The 27183-nt window shown below is 39.1% G+C and overlaps 1 protein-coding gene across 9 annotated transcripts in view; it reads right to left on the bottom strand.

Moving 5' to 3' along the window:
- The window catches only part of ahcyl2b (adenosylhomocysteinase like 2b), a 77032-nt gene that overhangs the window by 23373 nt on the left and 26476 nt on the right, over positions 1–27183 (bottom strand). For 2 of the 9 annotated variants that reach the window (XM_015352590.2, XM_015352591.2), the window contains exon 1: positions 3868–4042. The exons of 5 other annotated variants lie outside the window; for them this stretch is intronic. In XM_015352590.2, the coding sequence (XP_015208076.1) occupies positions 3868–3975 (108 nt within the window). In that variant the 5' untranslated portion in view covers positions 3976–4042. Of the gene's footprint in view, positions 1–3867; positions 4044–14113; positions 14186–27183 lie in introns of those variants that run through there. 2 more of the 9 variants (XM_069192412.1, XM_006633424.3) reach the window with 2 other exon arrangements.

Here is a 27183-nt window from a genome sequence, read left to right as displayed (position 1 = left end):
AAATAAAGCACCTTGCAGTGTAATGGACAGTGATTAAACAGAGCTAAGATTGAGGAACAGAATCACAGCTGCTGAATTTAACACACCGTGAATCATCTCAGTCTCTGTCATGCTCTGCAAACAACCAAATATGAATACATATTTTAAGTGAAGATGGTAAATGAGTTTGGATTTACAATCTCCAAATGACATCTACAAAATGTTTAAGAGCCTGAAGCTGCTACAGATTGAAGCCTACTTTTGCAAAGTACTCTGGTTAAAAACCGGCCTTTGTAACAAACTGAAGAAAAAAAGACTCCTCACCTTATTTTGTCTGCTGAAAGAGCAGATGGTGTGGCAGCCTATCTGTGCCAAGAAGCCCAGGTCACAGAGAAAGATCTTTTAATAGGAATTCCGGTCATTCCCTTACCTTTTTAACTGCAGGTTCATTGTTCTGGCTGGCTGTTTCTTTCTTTAACATGTCCAGTGAAGGTAAACTTCAGGCCCAGGTCATTTATACTGCCTGTATCTAACCCAAGTGCGATTTGTGCACATTTGTTTCCGAATTTGTCACAAATTACCAATTGTTTACTGGGAGTCAAAACACTCTTTATAACTGCCCAAATCACCTCTCCTCCCAGCATTCACCCAATTGGGAGATCACGTGCTTCAGCCTTAATGGGGCAGTCTTTTTAACCTGCAGATGTAATTTTCAGGTTTTAACTGATTATCTACCGTGTTCTACTTTGAATGCCAATGCTTATGACAGCTTTTTGCTACTTTAAGAAACTCCAGTGCTTTACAATGGGCTCTTTATCTAAATCTTGGACTCCGAGAAGGTTCTACTGTTCAGAAGCTTTAATTAGTCTAATTTATTCAGAAAGGAGCTTTGAATGAAAGGTACGTTTTCTCTAGTTTTAACTGTTTTATTATTGATGGCTTTTTCTAGAAAGTAGTATTAAGCTCTAAGAAATCGTATTTTAATATAAGACAGGGGAAAGCCTGGACAGGTAGTGTTTGTGTACCAACTGCACAGTGTAACTAATAAAATTAGCTGTGTTCACAGGTCAAAGCTTTTGAAAATTAAAAATGATGGTGATGGTTTAATACATTGTTACAATCTCCCATTCGAACCCATAAGGACAGAGGAGCTGGTCAGGAGAAGCTCCAGTCAGCAGCTGGCCCTTCTCTCAAGGAAATGGAGACCTGCACTCACAACCTAGACTAGGCCAGTAAACAAGGAGCCTGATCTTCTTCTTCTTCATAAAGAATATGTTAAATGTGAAGTCCTGATCCGTACATCTGAGCATTCCCGAACGCATGCTGAACAGCCCTCATTCTTTATTTTTCTTTCATGTGTTCAATAAAGATAAGAAAAGTTTCTTCGGGGATTCTCGGCACAGCTGCTTTTGACCAGAGCAGGAACAGCCTCAAGAAAGAGGCCACCTACTGTACCATCCTCACAAAGTCCCGTTTCATTCTACTGCCACAGATGAAGTCTCTTCCCACAAAAAATGAACAATCAAACGATCCAGAGGACCTGCAGCGGGGAGGGATCAGAGGCAGAGCCGTCAATGGGACCCTCTCAGCCTCTTCATGGGGCATTCCGGACGAGACCACGAGCAGTGCTTCAAGACTTTGAAGAGAATTTCTGTGGACAGTGTCACAATGAAAGCTTAGCTTCTTTCGAAACGGAGGAACGAACAAAAGGTGTGGGAAGTGATATTGAAACAGAAAATAAAATGAATTGCGAAATGTTACTGTGGAGCACAGTTAGCCCCCAGTCGGACTCGCTGGTCTGTGGCAGGAGATATCAATGCCCGTGGTGGAATAAGGTGGAAAGGCAGAAGTGAAACTACATTTTTTTTCCTTCAGCTAGCAGAAGAGATGATGATGACATTGAAACTGCCTGGATTTTTCTTCACGAGTTGTTTTGGTTTTGCCTTAAAGAATGAGGGGACTTTCCTAAGATTATGAAAAGGTTGCATGGGAACTCTCACTGCTTTGTTTGGGCAAACCTTTTTTTTTAAATAATGTCTTCCATTGCTTGGAATATATGTGCTGGTCTTTCAATAGTGGTTGCATTACAAACCAAAAGCAGAACATACTGAACATAACAGACAATATTAATACTTTTTCCTGTGATTCTAAAACCTTAAAACAGCTCTTAAATGCGAATCTCAGTACAAAGCAACAAGAAGCACACCGACAATGTAAAAACTACAGTACACATTTTGTGTCCATCCTGTCCTCTACCAGACCTTTATAGAAAAAACTGTTTTTCAGTACAAATCACAACACAAGCCACCCAAATTTTCCTCTCAAAATAATGAGCACAAATTCCAAAAGGCTCGCTTGGCAATACAAGCAAAAAATAGGTGACAAACAATACATAACAGGTACAGACAGCACTTTGCTGAGTGAAATTCTCCTGATTAGGATCACATTTACCAAGTACAATGGACTCTTTGTTGCAAGTGGCTAGGAACAGTACTCCTATATACTTCTATACTGATGATATCAGGAGTTTGATATCTTCACAGAATGTTCAGTAAGTTTTTTTTGAGAAATCAAACACTTAGAAAAGGTTTCATTTGTGACTTTACTTGTATTGACAAGTAAAAAATGTGAAAAGTACACTTACAACATTTTGTTGTAGAAAGTTGCAAAATATAACCAACATTAAACCTCTGGGGCACAGCCCACCAGACTGACTTGTTTTTCCATTCTTCAAAGTGTAAACCTTCAGATAGAATTATGCAAATACAATACACAATTGAAAAATGAAAACCGCTCCTGGATAAGTAAATTGTTAGAAGTAAATTAGTTCTTCATTTCTGTAAAAATGCTAAGAAGTTTATATAGTGTATATTCCCTACTTTCATAGATGAACAGCGTATTTGATATATTTTAATGTAATACCAAAACTACAATCTAGTCTTACTGTCGTATACAGTAAAACATGCTGTTTGCTTATGCAACCTTGAATGCCAGCTTTATACTGCATTAAACAAGCTGTTCTGTCATTAGAATAACATGAACAGCATAACCTGAGAATGCAGATCGAAGACAATAATCTACTAAGTCAAATCAATGTTTCATTAATATTTAAAACCTTCATTAAAAACTTGCCCAAAATTCACTATTTTTGGAAGTTAACATTAGTATATATGAAGTATCAAAGTGTTTCTGCAATACTGTATTTTAGCTCACCATGGGGTTGGTTGCCTAACATTTCACTTTTTTTTCTTTGAAATGCCCACTAATTGATCCTTCACTTACAAAACTAAACACAATCATGAAGCAATCGAAAATCGTTCATTAAAATAAGGCTATTTACAGGAGCCTGTAAGAAAAAAAGGACACTTTCTTTCGTGGACAAAGGTTTCAGGACAGCTAACCATTTAAAGCTTTAGGTTTTGACAAGCGTCTGATATTTGTGACAAATACTGCACAGTACACAAAATACACATTGAAAATAATTAAATGGTATGTTGTATGCCAAATGCCATCTTGGGCTATATAATTTACCAAGCATTAATGCACCTAAGGATTTAATAAAATTATGGTAATTTACATTTAAGAGAGAAGGGAGAAACCTGAAAACACTCTTTACCTCTTAATGCATGAACATTCTCATACTCTGCAGACCACAGCACCTTTTTTATACAATCTTCATTATAAGATTACAACCGACAACTAGATTAAAGCTGCTGAACCTACAAATGGATACATACACCGCTTTTAAATTGCTATTCTCTCGTGCGCTTTGGATCAACAAACTCTCTAGAAATTCTCACAGGCGACGATGGAGATCAGTTCTACCAAGCAGAGGCAAAGGGCTTTGCTAACGTTCCCCTTTCTGCAGCACAGGGGTGTTCAACTCACCATCCACTGGGGTAACTGGAAAGCAGGACTGGTGCTTGCGCACTCCCACTTGGCCATCTCTGCTCCCTCTCCTCTCTGCCGCTGCTCAGAGAGGGCACATCTCCCCATGTTTAAAACCTCCTGCCCCCCCCTTCCCCTCCACTTGCCAAGACCTCTGCGGCCTTTCTTCCCATGACAATCTTTGTTCATAAAGTCTCTGCTTGTACACACTTTTAATCCCTTTAAGTCAGTCATTAAAAACTGTAATCTGGCAGCTCTTAACAGGATTGCAAGGGCTGAGGCCTGAGCAAATAAATTATGAATTTGTTAATTTATTACTGAGGAATGTTAGTACCAGACCGTCAGCTATAGGGTAACAAACTGTGGGCTTCGGTACACAAGTTAAAAGTTCAGTTCCTAGTAAAACATCCAGTTGTCTGTTTTTCTATCCATCTGCATACCCTGCTGGATCCATGGCAAGGGTCTCTAGCCCTGATTCGGGAGTCTCTTTCCAGCAGATTTTACAGGTAACCATTAAGTCATCAATCATAAAAGACCTGGCAAAGTCTAACTGTAAAGGGTTAAAGTGATTTGTTAAAAGTATTTAAGAAATCTGGACAAACATCAGACGGAACGCCAACCTTTTAAGGACCAGAGCTCCTTTAATTGAACAATTACTTGTTAACTGTTCAATAAATTACCATAATTGTCCCTAATCTTTAAGAAAAAAACCCTGATTTAGGGAAACATACAGTATACAACAGACTAGAATGGGGCATTCTTGGACCAGGACTAAACTAATCTGTAGTTATCCGTCTTCAAGTTCTTCTCAACTCCCTAGTCTATCTACAGTATGTGACTACCTACTTAAATATTAAGTATATTTTTGATAATGCAACACAATTTGTACAGAATTTCATAAACCTAAACTTCAACATTTATCACTTAAAATATGATATCAAATATTAATTGGTGGAATCCTGGTCTTCAGTCAGCATCATAGCAAAAACAGTTTTCTTATAGTGGTATTAATACCAACAAAAACAATATACAAATTATAAACAACTGAAATTGAATATTATGTACCACATACCTGCCATCTTGATTCTAGGATTTTCAGCAATTTTAAAGTTAAGTGTTTAAGAAGACAATGAAAATCTTCAAGTCGTAAGAGGGATTCTACTTTCTTGCTGAAGTGAAAAAGAGAGGTAAAGTGTTTGCCCTAAATACAGGAGTAGTGCTGTCAAATATTGTATAACATATCAACTTTATCCACAGTCAGAATAAAAAGATGTTTAATATATATTGAATCCATTTAAATTTAATCACAAATCCATCTTGCAGGTGGATTTACATTTGCTTATGTGCATTTGGATCTGGTAAACAATACAGTATACTACTAAGGCCAGAACTGTCTGGTGAAGAAAAGCAAGGATACTTCATTCTTCAGGATGTGTTTCTTTTTCTTTCCAGCAATATGTGTGTGTGTGTGTGAGAGAGAGAGTGAAGAGGGACAATCATTTTACTGGAGGCCAAAGGGGATGAAATGGTTCTACTGGAAATGAAAACTATGGCACTGCAGGAAAAAAAGAAACAAATCTGTTTTCCCCAGCACAGATTCCAGAAAATTACTCATGGGCCTCCAGTGAGAAGTCTTGTGAATGCAGAATCAGCAAGACTAAAAACATGAATTTGCCAATTAACAACAGATAGGTTTTAAAACTAAATTGGATCACATAATATGGCCGGATGAAACACACACTGAGTTTCTCGATAGTCTTGCCAGGAGTATGGTTAACACAGAGGAGTGAAGCTCATGTTGAAAGACACTTGTTGGTTCTGTGAAACTGTTCTGCATCCTCTGTAAGATGTTACAAAACAGAAAGTCTGGTTGATTTTTTCATTTGCACTGAAAATTACTTATACTGAACTTATTCAGTAATAATTACTTATTACTGAAAAAACTTTGATTTAACAAGCTAAATACATTTTTACAGTTCACCAAGGGTACCAAATTCAGTATTTTTGATTTCTAAATTCAAGGTGGCAATTACTTTTGGAAGGGAACAAGTAATAGGTTTACACACCTGACGAAACGTTGTGTTTTCTTTCTTCTTTTTTTCAGCATGGAATAAACCTATTACTTGTTCCTTTGCAGCCTACGCATGCTGACGCAGCTACCCACCTGAACTATTACTTTTGGAAACTTACTATAACTAAGATCATATGTAAAAGATCTTGAAAAATCAGGAAATGTGTTACAAAAGCTAAATGGAAATTTTTGAAAACAAAAACAATGAAAGTATAATATGCCAATATGAATTAGATAAATGAGGCTGGTCTTAAAAAGGCTCCTAACCAGTTAGGTTTGATTTTAATATTGGGACAACAATCATTAAAAGAGTGAAGTTTTTCTGAAAATTGTGGCATGTATTGTCAGTACAATATTACTCAGATCTCAGTAACCATTCGGTTTAGACAGGTTTTAAAATGTTTTCTTTCCTATTGACACATTTCCAGTTTGATACGTTTTTTGCACTGTAAATGGTTAAGGTAATGTGGTCTTGTTGATATATTGTGTTTTTCCTGAATTTTACTTTCAACAATTTCCTATTCTTCACATCTGCAAGTTATATAACAAAAAGGATTTGCAGAAGGAAATTTAAACGGGATTATTTCATAGATATAATTTTTTGTTGTCTCCTGGCCTTAATCTATCGTTTAGCACAACATAAAAAGCAGCAACACCAACTTAATACCAGATTGTTTTCTAAGTGCTAAAAATAAATACATATTTATTCCTTCAAAATTCATAGTCCCTTGGGATTCAAAGAAAATAAAGATAGACAATACCCAGCTTTCACAAGAAAAAAAAAAGAATGTGATAAAGAATTAAAAAGAAAAAGAAAAATAAACCTCTGCCTAACAAAAGTTTTTAAATAAAAGAAAAATGTCCCCAGTAGTCTTTTTTTCCCCCAAGGCACTGCAGCTCTCTGCTTTCTCAAGGCTGTAGAAAACAAACCGATAAACAGGAGCTCACATTTATTTCTGAGACGGTTTGATTTTCTCAGGCAGCTGCTGCCATTCATGTAGATAAGTAGAGGAGCACATGCGCCCTCTGTAGGATGTACTGTATATTGCACCCCCGGGGAGAGAGAGCCGGCCCACGATGTGAAAATACTATAATATTATTATTATTAATAATAATAATAATAATAATAATAATAATAATAATTGCTTACACTTATATAGCGCTTTTCTGGACACTCCACTCAAAGCACTTTACAGGTAATGGGGTCTCCCCTCCACCACCACCAATGTGCAGCCCCACCTGGATGATGCGACGGCAGCCATAGTGCGTCAGACCGCTCACCACACATCAGCTATCAGTGGGGAGGAGAGCAGAGAGTAATGAAGCCAATTCACAGCTGGGGATTATTAGGAGGCCATGATTGGTAGGGGCCAATGGGAAATTTGGCCAGGACGCCGGGGAAGAATAAGAATCTGTAAAACTTCTTGCATAGTTACACCACAACAGTAAGTGTGTTGCTAAGTCACATTACTACATCTTTGTATTATCCAAAGGTCAATGAAAATCCAGCTGAGACTGTGTTCTGTTCACGTGCCGTTTCGCATGGCTTTCGATGCAGAGGGCAAACAAATCCTCTGTACACAGACAGAAGGGCTGTGCAGGGACATTCCCTATAATCAAAGAGAGCACGAGTGACAGTCACAAACTAACACTCTCAAGGCTGCTGAACATGACAGAAGCAGACAGCTGGCACAAACCGTGAAAGCTTTTCCATTTGCTTGGTTCTCCAATATCTAAGAACAGCAATTAGTTAATTGTGTGTAAATTACGGATGTACTCTAATTACAGAACTATCCATTGAACCATCCATTTCCATTTTCTAACCGCTCCTCTCCATTCAAGGTCACGGGGGAGCCGGAGACTATCCCAGCAAGCAAAGGGCGCAAGGAAGGGTTAACGCACACCAGGGCCAATTTTCCCCAATCAACCTACCTGTATGATTTTGGACAGTGGGTAGATACCGGAGCACCCATAAGAAGCTCACACAAACATGGGGTGAGCATGCAAACTCCACACAGATAGCACCCCAGCTCCAGAACTGAACCCAGGACCACAGCACTGTGAGGCAGTGATGCTAAACACGGCACCATCGTGCCACCCCATTACAGCACTAATGAGGCATAAATAATAGATGCACCCTGTCCATTGCAAGCAGCGGCAATGCAAGCCATAGATCTAAGGGTGCAGTCAGAAAAGCTTCAGGAGCATAAAATGACAATTAGGGAGAACACTTTTTTTTTTCCTTATGCACCACTTACTCATGAAAATCGACACCACAGCTATAATGAAGGCAGAAGAGTTACCTATCGTTTTAAGTCATGTAGTACCTCTTTCAAACCACTGGAGGGCAGAGTAATTCAAATTGACAGTAATTCATAAAATTGCCTTGGCTAACTGCCATAGCCTTCACTAGTCGAACATTAATACTCCATTAGGCGGAAAGGTGACTTCAAACACTTCAATCTTATATTTCTTATAATCTTCTGTACAGTTTTTTTAAGGATAAATCTTAACTGTAACTAATCTGTTCGACCGAAACAGAAAACATGTTAATCAAAAAAGGTTTATAGTCATTCTAAGTTCCATAGATAGGTTTAATGATGAAAATGTAAGTTAATACTCTGGGATGCACTACATCTTAAAATCTGCTATTCTGCTAACACATCTTAAATCATAAAAGGTATATGATATATCCCACAGTAGATCTCTCAAGGTTAACACATGGGAATCAGATAACAAGGGGGAATTTATAGCTACTACAATTCCCAAAGTTTGAAAGATACAGGCTATTTGTACAAAGTCCAGAAACAATAAATGGTAACTTGCAGTACAGAGGTTTGCACCCTGTCCATTGTAGTACAGGACTGGAGAATTACTCACAAACACAATGATGAAGATTATACCTGTGTCACTGGAGTGAAGACTAAATTAAAAATGACCACAAGCTAAAGTCTACACTTAAAGAGGCGCTTTGATTTGTCTTAAATAAAGCTGATATAACTTTACTGCCTCCTCCCAAAGATAAAATCTGATGAACGTTTTATTAAATGCACTAAGGGAAATTTTAAGTGATTTCTGAATGTCAACTGACACCAGTTATTCCAAAGGTGAAACACATGGGGTTGTCCTTTAAGAATCAAACTGTGTCACAAAGCATGGTCTTGACAAGACAGTCTGGTTCAGTTTTTGGGGATCAATCTAACTATGTGCACAATTCAGGTCTCTGTTGTCGTCACCTGATTTTATTTACAGAAGGTAGAGTTTTCTAAATGGGCTGATAAATCAGATGGGCTGCATCTTCCCCAGAGGTCACAAGGAAGCATCTGGCCTTTGAGGAACAGGGAGAGCGTTTCATCTCCAAAATGGCAGGCTGGGGATTACATTTCCTCATTGTGCGATATTGCCCTCCATCACGCACACGATGGGGATCCTGAGCAGGATTATATCAGCCTTTTGTGTTGGCGTGGTCGTGCCTGCAGCTCAGCTAACCACGCTGTGTCAAGAAGTGACATTTCCACCGGTGTGCGTCAGTGAGGTCTTATTCCAGCGGACACAGCCAGCTCCCCGTGGTGGTGAGCTGCACTGTTAATTGTTTTAGAAAGGTGCTGAAGGAACAAGAGCACCTGGGGGAGAAGCTGCTCTAAAAAGTCTCATCTATTTCAACTCCACACTCCCTATGAGTTTTAAAGTTGCAATTCTGAGATATGAAGTCGTAATTCTGAGTTTTTAAGTCACAATTGCGAGATACAAAGTCACTATTGCGAGATACAAAGTCACATTTGCTTTATTTTTACTCCCTGGCGGAAACGGGCTTCCATACACTCCTGCCTTGACAAAATTAAAGTTTAGAATACACCTGAGGTGGCTCAAACGGCGATGAACAACAAACAAGCAGCTGTAAAGAGAACTCCATCTCCTTCAGCCTAGCAAGCATGTTATAAAAAATAAGTGAAGCCTGAGCCTCTGTTGTGGTGTGACCAGTCGTCCTTGCAAAGGTGAAAGATACAAGGAAGAATGTGGTTTGGAGAAGTACCAGTGGCTATTGTCTCCTAAATGTAAAATTCATCTTTTGTCCTAATAAAGATAAGATTTCAGGCCACTGCACCGATTCTTCTTATCAAACGGACCGGTCAAGCCCACCAGAGGGGCTTGAAAGCACAGATTCAGTACTTGTCACAAGAAGAGAGGTTATTAAAACAATCTGAGAAGAGAGAAAACAGGACAGCTTAACTTCACGACAACCAACCCAAATCGCCAAAATACTGAAAAGCACAATGAAATCAGTATAATCGATGTCAGTTTATGTTACTTTCTCTACAGGCATACAGTACAGAAGCACACAAATTAGAAGAAGGAAATCTCTTTATCGCATCATAGTATAATATGAAGCTAGAAGACAGTCGTTATACAGTTAGACACATACATACTTCACAAAAGATAACAGACTGACAAGTTGCAATGTGTCTCATACTGAAGCACTTAAGTACATTTCTTACTGCTGCCTTGTGCGGTAAAATGACTTTGGTTCAGAGGAAATGCATTGCGCACAGAATATAAATAAGGCTGCTAAATGCGACATTTCATGTCATTCAACCAAAGAGAAAAGTGCCCAAAAAAAATAAGAGACCCCTTTTTTCATGCGCCACTGGTCTGTATTCTAAGCAGGTATGAAGAAAATGGAAGAAGTTTTCACTTGAAACCCATAGAACAATGGGAAAGTGAGGATGAATTGCAATGGCAAGGCAAAGCGTTCTCAAAACAAAGCAACAAACTAGAAAAAAAAAGGTCTGCCTTGTGGTTTTTACTCAAGCAGCTCAGCTAAGAGGTTTCTTAACTCTTAAATCTTAAATGCATTTTGGTACCCGTTTTATTTCTGAACAACAAACATCTGCTCATCAAAGCCATCCTTCCTGGTGAAAGTCACAAGCAAGCCTAGAGCCCATCCAGGAAGTACAGGGTGCAAGCAGGACTGATCCCCTAGGATACCAAAATTCTCACACCCAATCAAACATTCATAGAAAGGTGCTTGAACCCAGAAGACCAGTCGCCTTAAATTATAGGACTAATACATCCAGCACTGCTATTAAACACATTGTTCAGCTCAATTCAGAAAGCACTGCTCCTAGCAAGGCTTTCTGCCTCTGCCTTATCATCAATGTAGCCTACCCACCTCTGAACAACAGATCGGCTCTAGTAATAAGATAAGACAAAATCCTTTCAAGTACTTATGAAAACAAAATAAAATGATTAAGGGACTCAATCTGAATAACAATCTTTACTGATAAGCAAGAGTTATCAGTTATAAACTTTATTACAGTACAGTAATAAAAGAAGTAAATAAAGTAAATAAAGTCTACTCAATCCCTTCCCACTCAGCCAATTCACTCCCCTGAAATTCGGATAAAAAGGCTGTAGTAACTGGAGAAGATCACGAAGCACTGCACCTGCTTCAGCATAGCGGGGGGTAGGCCAGTCTTGAACTACCGACACCTCCTCAGGATCCATTTGTAGGCCATCAGGAAAAAACGTGGTAGCCAAAAAAGGTGACCACTGATATGCAGAATTAACATTTATCTAGTTTCACATACAAGTGAGATAGGCAACATTGCTGGAGGACATGCTGCACTCTCGTCAGAGTCGGAGGACACCAAGATGTCAAAGTATTCAACCATGAAACTATTCAGCAAATTTTTAAAAAATGCACAGTGGACCAGCTTGTCGTGGAAGACTGCAGTAGCACTGCAGAGGTCGAAGGGCATAACCAAATAGTCCTAAACTGGTGTTGAAGTCGTCAACTCATCTCCCTCTCTGACGTGCACAGGGATGTAGGCCCCCTTCTGCTCAATCTTGGTAAATACCTTCAGCTGACTTGCCTGTTCCATACGGAAAGAGATCAATGGCAGAGGACAGAGATTCTTGATAGTGATTTTGTTGAATCCACAATAGTTAACACAGGGCCTAAAGATATGTTCTTCTGCCCAAAAAAGGTATCCTGTGCCAGCAGGTGATGTTGCAGGATGAAGAAATCCCTATTGGGGAGAACTGAGAAAATACAACTCATACATAGCTTGAGTTTCCAAGGGTCAGAGAGCAAATAAGCGGCCTCTAGGGGCCAAGATCCAGGCCGCAGATCAACAGGACAGTCACAGGGGTTGGTGAAGAGGCAGCACCTGCACATTTACCTTGCCGAAAACATCAGTGAACTCCATGCATTGGGCTGGGAGCTGTCTTGTAAGTGAGTTCTGATGCAGCTACTGTATGGTCTACAACAGCCTGACAAGCTCAGCCGAAGAAAGCCTAGCCCAGCCTAACTGCATTGATGCCTCCTCAGAAAGAGCCACGTCTGCAGGAGAATTTATAGGCGGTCAGCTGGTACAGGAAGTCATGTGAGCTTTCAGTCTAGTGGCGAGACTGATTAAAGACTCCAGGTCCTGTGGTAAACCTGTGCAGGCCAGTTCATCCTTCTAATCTCCTGACAGGCCTGCTCTGAACAGTGCAGTGAGAGTTTCTTTCTCTAGCCCACTCTCAATAAGCAGAGGCCGAAACCGAATGGCAAAGCAAGAGACAAGTTGATTTTCTTGTCTTAAATGAATAAGTTGATGGGAGGAAGACCAGGCAAAACTTGTCCCTGAACAGCTGATAATACTTGCCATCCCCGCAAAACTGTTGCCCAGATATGGCCCCCCCAGAAAGCAGAGACAATACATATTTCACTGGTCAGTAGAGAAAGATGATGGTTACACAGAAAAAACATCTCATGCTGGGTGAGAAAGTCATGGCTATGGCCACACCCATCCACGACTTTTCAGAATAGGCAGATGGTCTGGAGTCATAGTTGGAGACACAGGGGGAAATCCACAAGGGAAGATGAAGTAACAAAGCCAAGTCTGTGACCAGGAGCAAAAGAAAAGGGGATACCACAAAGCGAAGTCGGAACAAGTCTGGTCCATGTCCAAATGTTATAAAGCAGGGAACACCGAGACTAGAGGATGGAGTGAGAAGGTGATGCAAGGATTAGTCCTGAATGTTTTAACGAGGTTAGGGAGATTATTAACTATGTGCAGTTGGTACTGATCTCCTTCCTGAACACGTAGTCATAGCACATGGCTGACTCGCAGGTCTGGTTAAGATTGTGCCGGTTGCTGTGGTGATTCTAGTGTGTTGTCCAGCACTCCGGAGGTAGCAAGCATGACACAGTTTGCGTCAATTGTCTAACTCTCTTCCTACTAGTTACTTTTGTTATCCTTTTCCACGAGATACTCGAGTACAAAGACTGGGGACCACAGAGTTTTTTTATGAAATGGTTCTTCTATCTTTCAGCATAAGATTCACAATAGAGACTCTGACAACAGGTCTTCACGCAACGCACATCTCATTTTATGATGCACTTATACATACACATTAATTCTTTTGAATCAAAGGTATGTCTTTACTAAAAAGCGATGCAGATTGGGTGAAGTAAATCTGTGAGATATGCACAAATGGATGCCCACATTTACTGAACTACTGCACAGTCCATGAATTGGTGATTTTAGACTGTGAATGCAGATGAGGTGATCATTAAATTTTCCACACAAATAGGCAAAATGGCAAATATCAATGTTTTACTCATTTTGAAGCCATATTGGTTTACCCAACACAATTTCTGTTTTGTTAAGAGCTTTCCATTTAGAAAATTGTCCTGAACTAATCAAGATAGACCAGAAAAGTCACTTAAATGATTAATATCACCTGAAGTCACTAAACCGTCACAGAGATCCAGAATATGACGCATTAGAAAGCACTGTCTGCCTTTTCTAGCATCACAATACCATTTTTGTACTTTAACTGAACACAGCTCCAAAAACAATCTACCACTGTCACCCGCAAGAGAAGAACAGGAGCCAAGGAGTTCAACTTGGTTACAGATGCCATACGGAAAAGCCCAAAAGTCTGCTGGCTTCAGAGGCAATAAAAACCAGCAAGGAGGTGCCAATGTTTCAGTTTCTACACATAACCAAATTTCTCCTTCCTTTTCCTTCTCCCAGATTTAAAGGTCTACAAAGACAGAAATTACTCCGGACATATCCATTAAACTATTATTATCCAGCCCACTCTCTTCTAATATCTTCAAATGGCAAGATATTGGTCAATGTCATGTGGAGAAATTAACAGAAAACAAGACAACTGAAATACCTGGTTATTTAAAGATTCCACCGAATGGATTTTGTTCTTTGTCTTAGCCAGCTTCATTATGTTAAAGACCTTTTGCATGACTGTCCACAACTGGAAATGGCAACACAGAGCTGCTGGTGTGCTTAAGAACGGCAAAGCTAGCACAAAGCGTATCGGTACAAATGACGTAAAGAAATTAATTAGTTTTAGGAGAACAAGGCACTAGAAACATGATACACAATGAAATACACAATTCCAGTCTTTAAATAAAAGGAACAAGCCTGAGAGAAGTGGGCCGAACAATCTTTAATGGTAACTCAAGACTGCTTGGTAATATGGTATCACTGCCAATATACAGTAATCCCTTGCCAACGATAAGGGTTATGTACCTGAAAACCCTCATGGTAGGTAAGTTTGTGGTTGGTAATGGGACCTTATGGGAAAAATAGCGTTGGGAAACTGAATTTACGATTCAACCTACTCAAATCCCACAAAAAAAAGTTCACCGATAAAAAAGTAAAAACATCAGAATAAAAAAAACTATGTTTTCTGTAAATAATATTGTATAGTTATTAATGGGTTTTATGGGTTTCTGACATAACTCTTACCTTTCTTGCTGTGTTGGTGCATTGGGTCACATGCCATGTAGATTGGGTCACATGCCATGTATGAGACCTTAAGCAAAGGCGTTATTCCCCCTCTTTCCATTCACTATGATTTTCCTCACTTTCTTTATTGTATGAATTATATAGTCATTTACACCAAACAACTAACCAACAACACTATTACTTAGTCCTTCACTCAACTTCTCAAGCGCTTTAATATTTTCTTCTAAGCTCATCACAGATCTAGATTGCTTAGCAACTGGAGTCTTCACTTTTTTTCCCACACTCTTAGAAGCCATATTAATGGACTTTGCAGGTGCGCCTACTCACAAAGGAGGCTGAATGAGAAAGAAAGACTGCACGGTTACGCTCTCCAGCTCTCGTGAAAAGAATCATTGCGAGTGCACTCACCACAGCTCAAGGATGCTTCCCGACTTTGCGGACACTCACAATGTGGAAATTGTGCAAGGTAAAATGGTATACAAACGTTTTTTGCGTGGATACTCAAATCGGCATAAGGTAAAGTCACATACATCAAGAGATTACTGTAAAATACTGGCTGTGGAGGTCCTTCTTTCAGGATTCCTCAGCCTCCCCAAGTCATTAAGCAGGCCATTTACTACAAACCAAGATGAATAATACTGTGTGTTCGACTGGTGGCCATGTATCACCTACAAGCCTCTGCAACTATTCTTTGGCAAGATCCTTCAGTGCTCCTCATCCTCTCCTCAATGGTCAGCTGGTGCAATGTGACTTTGTGTCCTGAAAGGGGTACAACACTTTACATTTGTTTTATATGGAAAAACCAACAGAAGTCGTGAAACTATGAAGTGTAATTCACTTTCCCTAACTAATGCTCCTGAATTTTAGGCATTATTAAAAATCAGAAGGAACACCATGGGATTGGTATCATCATTAATTTAAGATGGGTTTAAGTGTACTAGGAATCGAATGGAAACCATTTAACATTGTTAACATGAGAAGCTGTTTAATTTGTTACCAACTGTAAATGTGGTACAACAGCAGCATTTTTAGAGGCAATGACCTGATTCTATCAAAATGCTAACTGTATTAAATGTTATTATTATTTTTTTCTTACCTTTGAAAGTTCTTTAATCCATTGGAATGGTTACCTGTTCAGACAGCATGCAGTATGACCTTGCTTACAGGAAGGTAAACTTAATTTTTGGTCTATAACTTTGAAGTGGTTTGTGGATTTGAAAAAAGCAGTCACAGATTTTGAGGGTAAGCATTTTAAGCAGTGTGGATTCAAGGTCTTTCAGTCAAGGGGGGGGAATTTAATGTTACTGGAAAACAATGGTGCAATTCATGATACCCAGAAGCTCAGCTCTCAAACTCATGGCTGCTAAGAGTCTTGTTTGCTGTGTACACATTTGTTTATAAAGGCTCTGCAGGATTTCACTCTTCCCAGAGCTCTCACAGTTTGTTCACTGGCCTCCAGAAAAACATGCTGTGTTGTGAATGGTGCAATTTCTTAAATGCTGTGCTGCATCTTTTGTGCTGTGGCACACTATCCCTTCTGTTCAGATGGTGAAGGAGATGAGCTGCTGTAAATTGATCCTTCCACCGTGAAAACTTGTGCTCAAGTCTCACTTATCATGACACCCTGCTTCTTCACAGGCTTGGAAAAACTTCCTGGCAGGTCCCTTTGTACTTTGTTGTTCTCTGGAGGCACTGCTGATGGGTAATGATCAGGGGACATCTGACCTCCTGTTCCCTCTGCTTTATAACCTCTCATCTTCCCCCATATGCTATTACCACACATTTTCTAAGCAAAACGTCAAAGCTTCTTTCCGGAGTTGCACAGTGCTCAAGGCACAGTAAGAGGACAGCAGCTCCAGTTAACAAGCAGCTCAGGATAACCAAACATTCATTGGTGCTGTGGGACGATGACACATCCAAACAGTGCAAACCCTTGGACATGTCTGAGCAGCGCCAGATCACTTGCCGGGAGTGAAATGGCACGATACCCATCTGTAAGACGACACACAGAGAGTTCTGAAACTGCAATTAAAAGAAAACCCCCCAACTCCCTGCCATATACAACAACCCAAAGCATCACCATCACCAAAACATCCGGCACCTATAGAGACGATGGAATGGTGTTCCAGTAATCAGGCAGAAAAGAAAGAATATGAAGAGGGTTTAGGTATTAGAACAATGAATCAATGACAATGTAGGCTAATACTTTAATTTATATTACAGTTAAAGAATGAGTCACATTTTACTGCAGTCTTTGCTTAGGATACTGACTTTAAAATGTTATAAAACTGGCTAAAATTTAACGCCATTTGGGTACTGTCTTGCCTTATGTACCTTGACTGTAGGGTTACTATTCCTCAGAGGTGTACACCTCAAATGGACTTGTGCGCTGCATAGACTTGCTTTGCAGGCCCATTCGTTTTGTTTTTTCACTAAAACGCAGGATTTTCCATTGCACACCCGATGATACGGACAACGATTATTGTGGCGATGTTCTTCCTGACAGTGGGCAATTTCTCTGCATGTTATCTTGCTGGTCAAGCAAGCAGTACAGCTACAGAAACATGTAGAGAATGTTCTTTGCAGGACCCTTCCAGATTTTCTGGGCACAGACCTCTGGCACTAGACTGGTCTTCTTATCCCAACTTACTATTCAGGGACTGTTTAAACTACAAGGGAGATGCCTGGGGTGCAGGGTAGTGCGAGGAGGTCAGGAGACAAGACAGAGAGCCAAGTTGACAGGCTACGTTGAGAGGACATTATGCAGCTCATTAAGCCTGTCTTTTGTGATTCCTAAAGGCATGGAATCAGGCCAGTCTAGATTCAGATTGATCCATTTGCCTTCAGTCATATCAACTTCCAGCTCATCATTGGCAGCCCACTGAAACTTGGCAGGTGTGACTCTGATCAGGATGGGAGAGCTCCTGGGAAAAACTAAGGTTGCTGCTGGAAGAGGTGTTAGTGGGACCAGCAGGGGGCGCTCACCTTGTGGTCTTTGTGGGTCATAATGCCTCAGTATAGTAATGAGGACACTATAGTGTAAAAAGGCACCGTCCTTTGGATGAAACGTAAAACTCAGGTCCTGACTCTCTCTGGTCATTATAAATCCCAAGGTGTTTCTAATAAAAAGTAGTGGTGTTATTTCGGTGTCCTGGCCAGATTTCCCATTGGCCTTTACTAAATAATGGCCTCCTAATAATCCCCATCTCTGAACAGGCTTCATCCCCACTGATAGCTGGTGTGTGGTGAGCACACTGGTGCACTGTGCCTGCTGTCGCATCATCCAGATGGAGCTGCACATCAGTGGTGGTGGAGGGGATCCCCATTACCTGTAAAGTGCTTTGGAATGGAGTGTCCAGAAAAGCACTATATATCTGTAAGGAATTATTGTTATTATTCAGGACATTGGTGTCTTTTGGTGGAGTTTTAAGGTATTTAATGTGGCTTTCTTGTTGGGCCTGTTACAATATATCCCTATGCTGGAGGGCTGTTTGACGTTCATCTTCCACACTACTGTAAATATGTTAATACAGGCTGGCACCCGCAAGGTCTCAATGGCCAGACGTCCCCAAACCCCTCACCCGTTCTGTGGGTGCTGCTGCTGTCAACTGCATTCTTCTGTGGTTTGGAAGACTGAAGACGTACTGTTCAGATACAGAATTCTGTCCCCCTTTACAGCTAGATGTGGTTAACAGTCATTTGGTAATTCATTTGAATGTTTTCCTTCCTTCATCATAATTTAAATAGAAGGGTGAGCGACATGTGCCTGCATTTTGCAGCTTTTTCCCCATGCAGTTTAGCAAGTGTATCCCCTGCACTTGAAATACTGATCACCCTATTACTCTTCACCCTATTAAGTGAAACTACAATGGTGTCCTTAGAAAAATATAACATTACTGCTGCTGAGTAACATTCATAAGAATGTTGAGGTGAATGACAGAAAAAACAGTTACCAGTTAGAACAGTGTGCAGTCTGTTTCCAAATTTTGAAAAAACATGGGTCTCCTGAGGACACCTAGGCATGTCTCTGGATTGAAGACAACAGTAGTGACATGTCTGAAACAGCAATCATCCCTCAATTTGTTTCTGTAGGAGTCGGGGAAAAAACCTTTTCTGAATAATTCACTTGGTTAACCTATCTTAACAGTAGCTACAGTGCGTGAAGATCCTTAAAATTGATTGTCTTATAGTATGTTAAAATTTCTATCTTCTGTAAAGAATTAGTTTTAAAAGGTCATTTTTCATTTATTAAGGCCCAAGTCACCTGTGCTCTGAGAACATGGGGTTTAGGCGAAAATATTTTATTTATGAGCACTTCAGGAATTTCGAAGTGTAGGAAAAAGGAGTTTACTTGAGACGCTTTGTAATGTATTTAAAATTAGTGTGTCACATTGCTAAGACTATAATCCAGTAATTACACTCAGATTCATGTGAGGATCAGGTAAAATACTTTACGAATTCATCCAAGTTACAGTGATAATTCAATAAAGAAGCATTCCAAACAAATTAATTATACTAACAGTTTAATTACCTTATTTTAAACAAATACAAAAAGTACCATATTGTTATTCATAAAATACAAGAAAATAAATATAAGTGTTCTATTCAAACCAACACTAAACATCCAGACCAAAATATAAACTCATAATGGAGCTAAAAAGAACTCCTTGCCTCTGGCATAGTTTCTTATTAAGTACAAGACAACTTCTTTAGCTTTGAAGTGCAGCAATAAACTGTGACACAGGTAATACAGATCTGTTCAACAGTAAAAACAATAGGCTTGCAAATTCAATCTAAAGTCAATGAGTTTAAATACACTGCAAATATACTAAAGTGCAGATCGAAATGCCACAATTCTGCCAATAATCACGCTATACATCTCTTTCCTTCTGAAATGCTCAAAGGGGGACTTGTGTTGGACTTGCTTTTAAAAATATCAACTGCTGTGTGACGGCACAAATCTCACAGCGATTACAACGACTGCATTGTGGCAGTCTCTCTTGTTGGTAAAGCCCTCCAGGAACACCATTCTCAGGAAAATTAGAGGTTATCAAAGTATTAAGCCGTGCAGTGCTTTTCCACTCCTGCAACTCAGATTTAGACTTGGATGACGTCTGTAAGCAAAGACAGGGCAGAGAACATTGCAGCAGGGTCAATTTCTGTGCATCAGGGAATAATGAGTGTGCATAAATGCCAAGGAGACCAAACAGCTAGCAAGAAACCTGCCCAGCAAGCTTTTCTTTATTAACATAGTATTGGCGGAACATTCACTGCAAAGGCTGTTCTAGTGTTAACTCAACACAAACCATTAACTGATTTGCTCAAGTCTTTACTGTGACTCGTGGTATCTGAGATTATTGAATGAATCTTTTATGTATGGGGCAAAAACAACTGAGGAGAAAGAGCTTGTTATTTCATTGATGAACGCAGCAGAATATACATTTTCCAGTCCTACGTTCCAGTCATAAATGTGGGTTTTTAAATCCAATAGTACACAATTTTAAATGAACGCTCTTTTGTTAAATAACGGGGTTGAATGAAGAAGGATAAAACTGGAAACAGCCTACGCATAATGGACAAAAAAAGCATTTTACTCAAGTGTAGAGGTTAGATGGCATTTTCGTGGGTTTTTGAACAAAGACAAGCAAGCTCTTAAAAAAAGATAATTGTAAATGATGTCAGAGAAGCTCTAAAACATAAGGTCATTAGATTACTTCCAAAAATATCAATCAGCTATAGTCCTAGACAAGACTAAGAACTTTCTAAAAGTTAATGGCCAAAGTAAAAAAAAATCAAATGGTTTATCAACTTTATAAACTAAAACATTTAAGACCACTTTTAAGAGCTATGAATCAACATGTTTTGCACAGAAACAGCATTTAAAAGTGTTTAAATGTTCGAGGATTTAACAATGACTTGACATTACAGTGCCTTATAGAAAAAAAACTTCAACCAAAAGTGCTATTGCTTAGCAACAGCAAAATGAAGGACATTTGCATTTATTCATACAAAAAAGTATATTTCCTGTTCTCCCTTCCTCTCTCTCCACCCTGCGGCCTTGTCATTCAGATTCATGAACCTACAAGCTACATCACAACATGTGACAAGACTAAGAAGTGCTCAGAAAACTGCACATCAAGGTAACGTGAACGGACATTTTCTCATGTCAGCCATTATTATGTATTCGTGTTCATGGATAAATCAAGAAATGTGATGAAAAGACTAAGGGGTGCAACAGCACTGCTGGACCAAGGAAAAAGCAGTCAGGATCAAAGTCAGTCTTTGCCTCTGTGGTTCCCATCTCAAATCCGACCCTAAAGAAAATTACATCGCAAGCAACCCCACGTGAGTAAAGGTTTTGGTAGGTCCATTAAAAGTAAAAGCAACAAAACGTATCAAGCATTTTGAAAAAAAAACATTTAACTAGCTGTATTACTAGGCTAAAGTTGACAGTTTGTGAAGTTTGCTTATTTATAAAAAAAATGTATAATTGTTTGTAAACCACACATAACTGTTAACAATATTGTCTATTTGACATATACAAGATGTTAATTCTTAATAACAGCTTAAGTAACAGTGTAGATCTCCATTTTCATTTTTGTTAAAATAAGACGCATGGCATCTTCTTTTAGTCACTTAAAATATTATTGGTAGAGGGTATGGATCTTTTGGGCTCCTGGGAATCTGAAAAGTTGGCGCCCAAGACCGAGATCACAGAGTCAAAAACAATACTTTCCAAATTGCTAAATCTAAGAAATAAGAACTAATAAGAGCAGAGAACTCAAGAGATGCATCACAAAAGTCACAAAAATTCTGCTTACCAAGTCATAATTCTCCTCTCCTTATAATCTTTGATTAATAAAAATCAAGTGTGGCCTGCATCTATACATGTAGTACACATTTTTTGATATCCTGAAAACCTAAACACTGCAACAGGGCTGTAATACAGATTAAGTGTTCTGATGCCAGCCACTTTTCAAAAACATTCTGTTGATTTGTATTTTTCCTAAAATCAATGACCAGTTCCTTTGTTTTCAAAACATTTAACTTTAAAGAGCACTCATCACTCCATTTAGTCAAATTTTAAGAACAAGACCATGATGATATGTTGGACCCTTTAAACTAACTAAGGCTGTGTCATTAGCAGACGTAATAAGAATGTCTATCTGTGTGTTTGCTCTTACAATTGTTAGTGTACATGTACATAGTGTAAATGTTAGTGTACAAATGTCAGCCAGTCAGTTCCCCAATTTGACCTGTTTAGAAGTTAAGAAGTCTAGGAATCATCTGATCAGATTACTGTTTAACTGAAGTTCTGTGACATTTTCTATACAAACATCAGTAGCTATATTTTGTTAAAACAAAGAAATAAAATCAACAAATAAGATCTGTACAAATGCCCTTGCTTGGTCCAGATACACATAGAGAAAGGAGATACATAGTGACAATACTCGCATTGTTAAATCTGGTCTGTGTTCAAACCGCAGGGGGTCAAAAAACTTGAGTGCTCTTTGGATGTGTTGCTTCACTGTTCTCTCCAGACTTTTAACTGGGAGAGATGCAAGAGCAAATGGCCTATGATTATGATTATATAAGTATTTTTGTAAATACTTTACAACAAACCAAAAAAACAAACAATATTACTGTGATTTAAAAACAGTGAAAAAAGCATTCAAACATTTCCTGAGGTACAAAGGAAATCTAAGGTTACTACAGTACTGACGATGCTTAACTATTTTTAAAGGCAGTTTTGGTTTTAAAGAAGAGGAACGCCAAATGTACACTGCTTTAAGACTTGGTGTTCTGCTTCTTTAAAACCAAAAGGTCTAATAATTAATCCTGTGAGGTGTCCTGTGAGTGAATATAAATGCAGTAGATGCAGTATCCCCATCTTCCATCAGAATAGCCTCTTAGGATTCACCCGTTTTAGAAGTATTCTGAATAACCTGCATGTTGTGACTGCTGCAGGCTACCCACCGTAAAGATTGTGGGACTATGCAAGAAACATTCTCATAAATAGTATTTGAATACATTTAGGAATTAGGAATAAATTGGAATAATTTGTCTAATGATGGGCTTCCTTAACCATTAAATCATTTTAATAGTCTCTAAGCTAAATCTTATGAAGGGCTTCATTCTTTGAATCATATTGTACATAACTTCAATATGCAAACCATATCAAACTATTAAACACCCAATCTCTGTGTGAAAAGATCACCCTTTTCAGATTAAAAAAAACATCAAGAGATAACTAATGTGAATGTGATAAGCATGGCAGATATAGAACGTAAGAAATGTTACAAATGAAACATTTAACGAGGCCATTCACCCCATCTAGCTTGTGTCGTTGCTATTAATTAAGTGACCCATCTGCCTCTTCCTTGAAAGTCTGGTTGGGCTGTTTGCTTCAGACTCCCACAAAGCTTTGTGTAAATAAGTGCTTCCTCATGTCCTCTGGTTTAGGTTTCACTGTCGATTCCGCAAGAAGTGCAAATTTTCAATTTTGTCAGTGTATTTGAGGATTTTGTGTACTCGAATCAGACGCTTTTCTAATGCAGTGACCCAAAGAGAAATTTAATTAGTCACAAAATCTAAATGCTGCATTTAATGCTGGTCTTGCTGTGTGCAGTTTTACACAACCTGATAGAAATTATAAACTTTTATGTATCAATCCTAACACTGTTTGCTTTATTATTGTTCCCCACAATCACTATAAGGTAAAAAATATTATACCAAGACACCTGTTTCAAAGATAGCTTTGTCAAGTACAGCATTTCCCAGCTTAATTGTAGAATTTGTTTAAGCTACCTGCATGAAACACTCTGCACTTGTCTAACATTAAATGTCATCTGTCAGGTGTATGCCCAGTCTTGAATGTTTTATAAGTCTTTAAATACATTTCGCTTTGACGTACAGTAGGACCAGACCAGAGAGAGCTGCCAGGATATGAGTACAGAGAACGGTTTTCAGTTCTGTCGTTGTCAAACACCAAAATATACATCTTGACCTGTATGACATGACAGTCTCTTAGCAGTTAGCATAACTGATGCTATTACTAATTTTCATAAAGGCCCACGAGTGCCGTACATTATATAAATATTGTAAAGTTAAATATAAAAACAACCACAGCAAATTCTGAAGATGCCATTGTGAATGTTCGCTGAATAATTTTCAGCTGTTTTCAGCATTAAATTTAATTGTGTTGTGTTACAACACTGTCACTTGCCCTTTAAGCTGTTAAAAGTGGCTTCTGACAGGATGCCTCTGAAGAGAACAAAGCACAGACATTGGGGGATTATGAGGAGGCTTTTCTGTTTCACCATCATGTTCTTCATGATCAGCTTTCAGACTTTGTTGCCAAAAGAACTTTTTAGATAGAAAAATGGCAGAAGCAAACTGGAAAAACAATCTTAAAAATAGTTTTTAAAAAATGGACATGGAAAATTTAAAAATAAACAGAAAATGAAGAAGAATGATTCAGGCCTTTTCAGATGGCTCCCCAGGGACAGGGAGTGCAGTGTGGGCTTGGATGGTGCAGGAGGCTGAAACCTTGAGGTGAAGGCAGTGCACAGGGATCTCATTTTGCTGGGACTAAAATAGTCAACTGGTTCTCATATCAACTCCATGCCACTCAGGTTAAGAAGTTTTCCGTTTATTCTCCCTGAGGTAATGCAGTGATAATTAAGACAGGTTATGCAAGATCCTGGTCCTACCTTTTACACAGTTAAAGATTTTTTTTCTTCCTTTGCAGATACTCTCGCCACTGACCCCCAAATCACCAGCCACTTTGTAAATCAACACACTGCACGTGTACAAAAGAGCAGATAGCCTAATGCTCCTCACACCTCCCTTCATATATCACTGTTGTCTGGAAATAAGAGGTATTATCACCTTTCTTATGTCTCCTACGGGATGGAAATAAAGGCATCCACACTCCAGTGCAAAAGCAAATCTGTACATTATTGGATTTTCACATCCGCAGCAAGAACAGCAGTAAAATGGAGAGATCCTAGTGTTTTATAACCATGAAGCTTCCACAGTGTTCTGAGCAATCACAAGAGAGATAGGCTTCTATATTTATAAGTGCCAGTGTGGAAACTGTCACCAAAAGCATTACACAACACTGTAATAACTATGATCAGAGAAGTTCTTCAAGAACTGGTGTTTGATGAAGTGCATCTAAATTCAGTGACTGGCTTCTTATCATCTTTGAATTTTGTTATCTTTGTGGATTTAAAGACTGGAAAGGCATCTGCAAGTAATTTGGTGCGTTTTAAACAGATGGTCACACTTGGTAGTTTGACTCAGATGTTGAAGTCATCAACGTGTCAGATACCCAATCATTTTTAGCTCTCAGTGTGGAATAAAAACAGCTCACACTTGTTCAGCTGCCAGCGTGGTGTATGGTTACTAACCAATTCTTCTCACACCCTTCTTGTGAAGGAAGAACGCATTTCTGAATTGTTCTCTGTACAATCTCCACAAACCTCTGTAAATCCACAATGGATTCCATTGCATATAAGTAAAATTGGTTTAATCTCAATGGTTCAAAGGCTTTAAAAATGTCAACGATAAAGAAAAAGTCACAAGAATTATATTGTCTTCCAAAAATAAGTCATTATGACTAAACATCCCATGATTTAAGTCAGCATTTTGTAATATGTGGTTCTGGACAAATGTAATTAAACAATGCACTGAGCAGCGGATCACATTTTCCACCATCGTGAAATAAAATAATTATTACACCATGTTATGAACAACTAGCTAATGATGAAATCATGCCTTGCACAGTTTCCAAAACATGACTGCACAGAAAGCCAGAGCTCATGAAAAACGTGCAAGTCTTTTCTCATTAAAATAAACAACTGTAAGAAATTAACAATTTCAGTACTGTCTATACGGGCTTCAATGTAAAGAAGGAATTACTCTACAGATCTAGTTTTCCACTGATAAATGCAGGAAGACAACCGTACAAGTACATTTTTCTGCTCTTTGGTAAGCAGGAAATCCACTACTGTATATGTATGAATCACTACAAATGACCCACTAAGTATGAGAAAAATACGATTATGTGATCTGATAGTTAGGATTTTAACGCGCTAATTACAGCGCAAAATCGTCCATCTCAATTTTTATTTTTTTAATGATATTATTATTTTATTTTATGATATTATTATAAAGCAATCACTAAAATGTGTGTTGGGAAGGGGATATAAGTTCAAGTCACGTTTGAGTGAGAGAAGAGTATTAGCTTTCTAACCTTGGGAAAATGTACAGCAGAAAATACTGAACCACGCACACTGAAGGGGGGAGCCCAGGTCATCAGATTTTCTTGGTTGGTACCCGTTACCTGGTCGTATTCTCCACAGGTGCAGAGGGAAAGGAAAATCTCTATACACGGATGTATCCTTTTCTATCAAGCAGTGTACCACAGACAGTGAGACATTCTTCACAAAAACAACACTATAATTCTGATTAGTGCCAAGGGACAAATTTGGCATTTCTTTTACCATTTTCTTGCTGGTGTTACTCTTACAGTACCTTGGCTTGCCGAAAGAGTTCATACAGCCAGTCAAAAACCAACATTAAACTGATGGCAGAGATTGAAGCAGAGATTCTTCTTCATGCTTACCAAATGCACAGAGACAGCCTTGAGTCAAGCTTACATAATGACACACGCATTCACCCGAGTGACTGAATTCTTTGAGCCCTGCTGGCTCAACAAACATTTCTTACAAAATTGTTGAAACGTTGAAACCGTTACCACACATTACTGTTGTATGTGTACTGCTTAACGTTTGTGATCCACTGACTGGCACTTTTAAAATCTTCTATATTGGAACTTTTACTGTTGTGCGAAGAGAAAGTCACACAAGGAACCCGGTTCTAAATATCTGGACCGTTTAGGTAAAAAAAAGATCTGGCAATGGAGGAAAAGGAAAAGGTTTCTGAATAAAAAGAGATGGCGTGTGACAGCTGGAGAAGCAGAGCAGGGCAGGAAGCCTGTGGGTGTACAAGCAGTCCGTCAAGATGGACCTCGGTGCTGTAGAAGATGCTTCGCAACGCACCAAAAGCGGGATCTGTGGAAGGAGGAGAGCGTTCCAACTGCCACACAAACAGCAGACTGTACGAAAGGACTGGGGCGAAAAATGGGCCCCACTCACCCTGCGTCTCTCCTTAACAAGAGGGAAAACAATAGCAAACGACTGCAATTCCCACCCACTCCGTTTTTCGGCTAAATAAAGGAATACTAGTTACAAGAATGACATTCTACAACTGATTCATTATTTCTTATACAATAGCATCACTGTGTTTAAGAAAATCCATTCAGTTTGCCCAGTAATGGATTAGTAAAGAGCAAAACGACTGCAGGCCGGGGTTAGCCGTGATAATGGACTAATACTCCATTTCCCCCCGAAACAAAGAGCATCCCCACCCCACAGAGACAAACTCCAAATGCTGGATATTGGCAGGCGCTGTGCA

This window comes from Lepisosteus oculatus, chromosome 7, assembly GCF_040954835.1.
Source record: "Lepisosteus oculatus isolate fLepOcu1 chromosome 7, fLepOcu1.hap2, whole genome shotgun sequence".
NCBI classification, from domain to species: domain Eukaryota; kingdom Metazoa; phylum Chordata; class Actinopteri; order Semionotiformes; family Lepisosteidae; genus Lepisosteus; species Lepisosteus oculatus.
The sequence above is the reverse complement of the archived record's forward strand: the minus strand, read 5'-3'. Positions and strand labels throughout refer to the sequence as shown.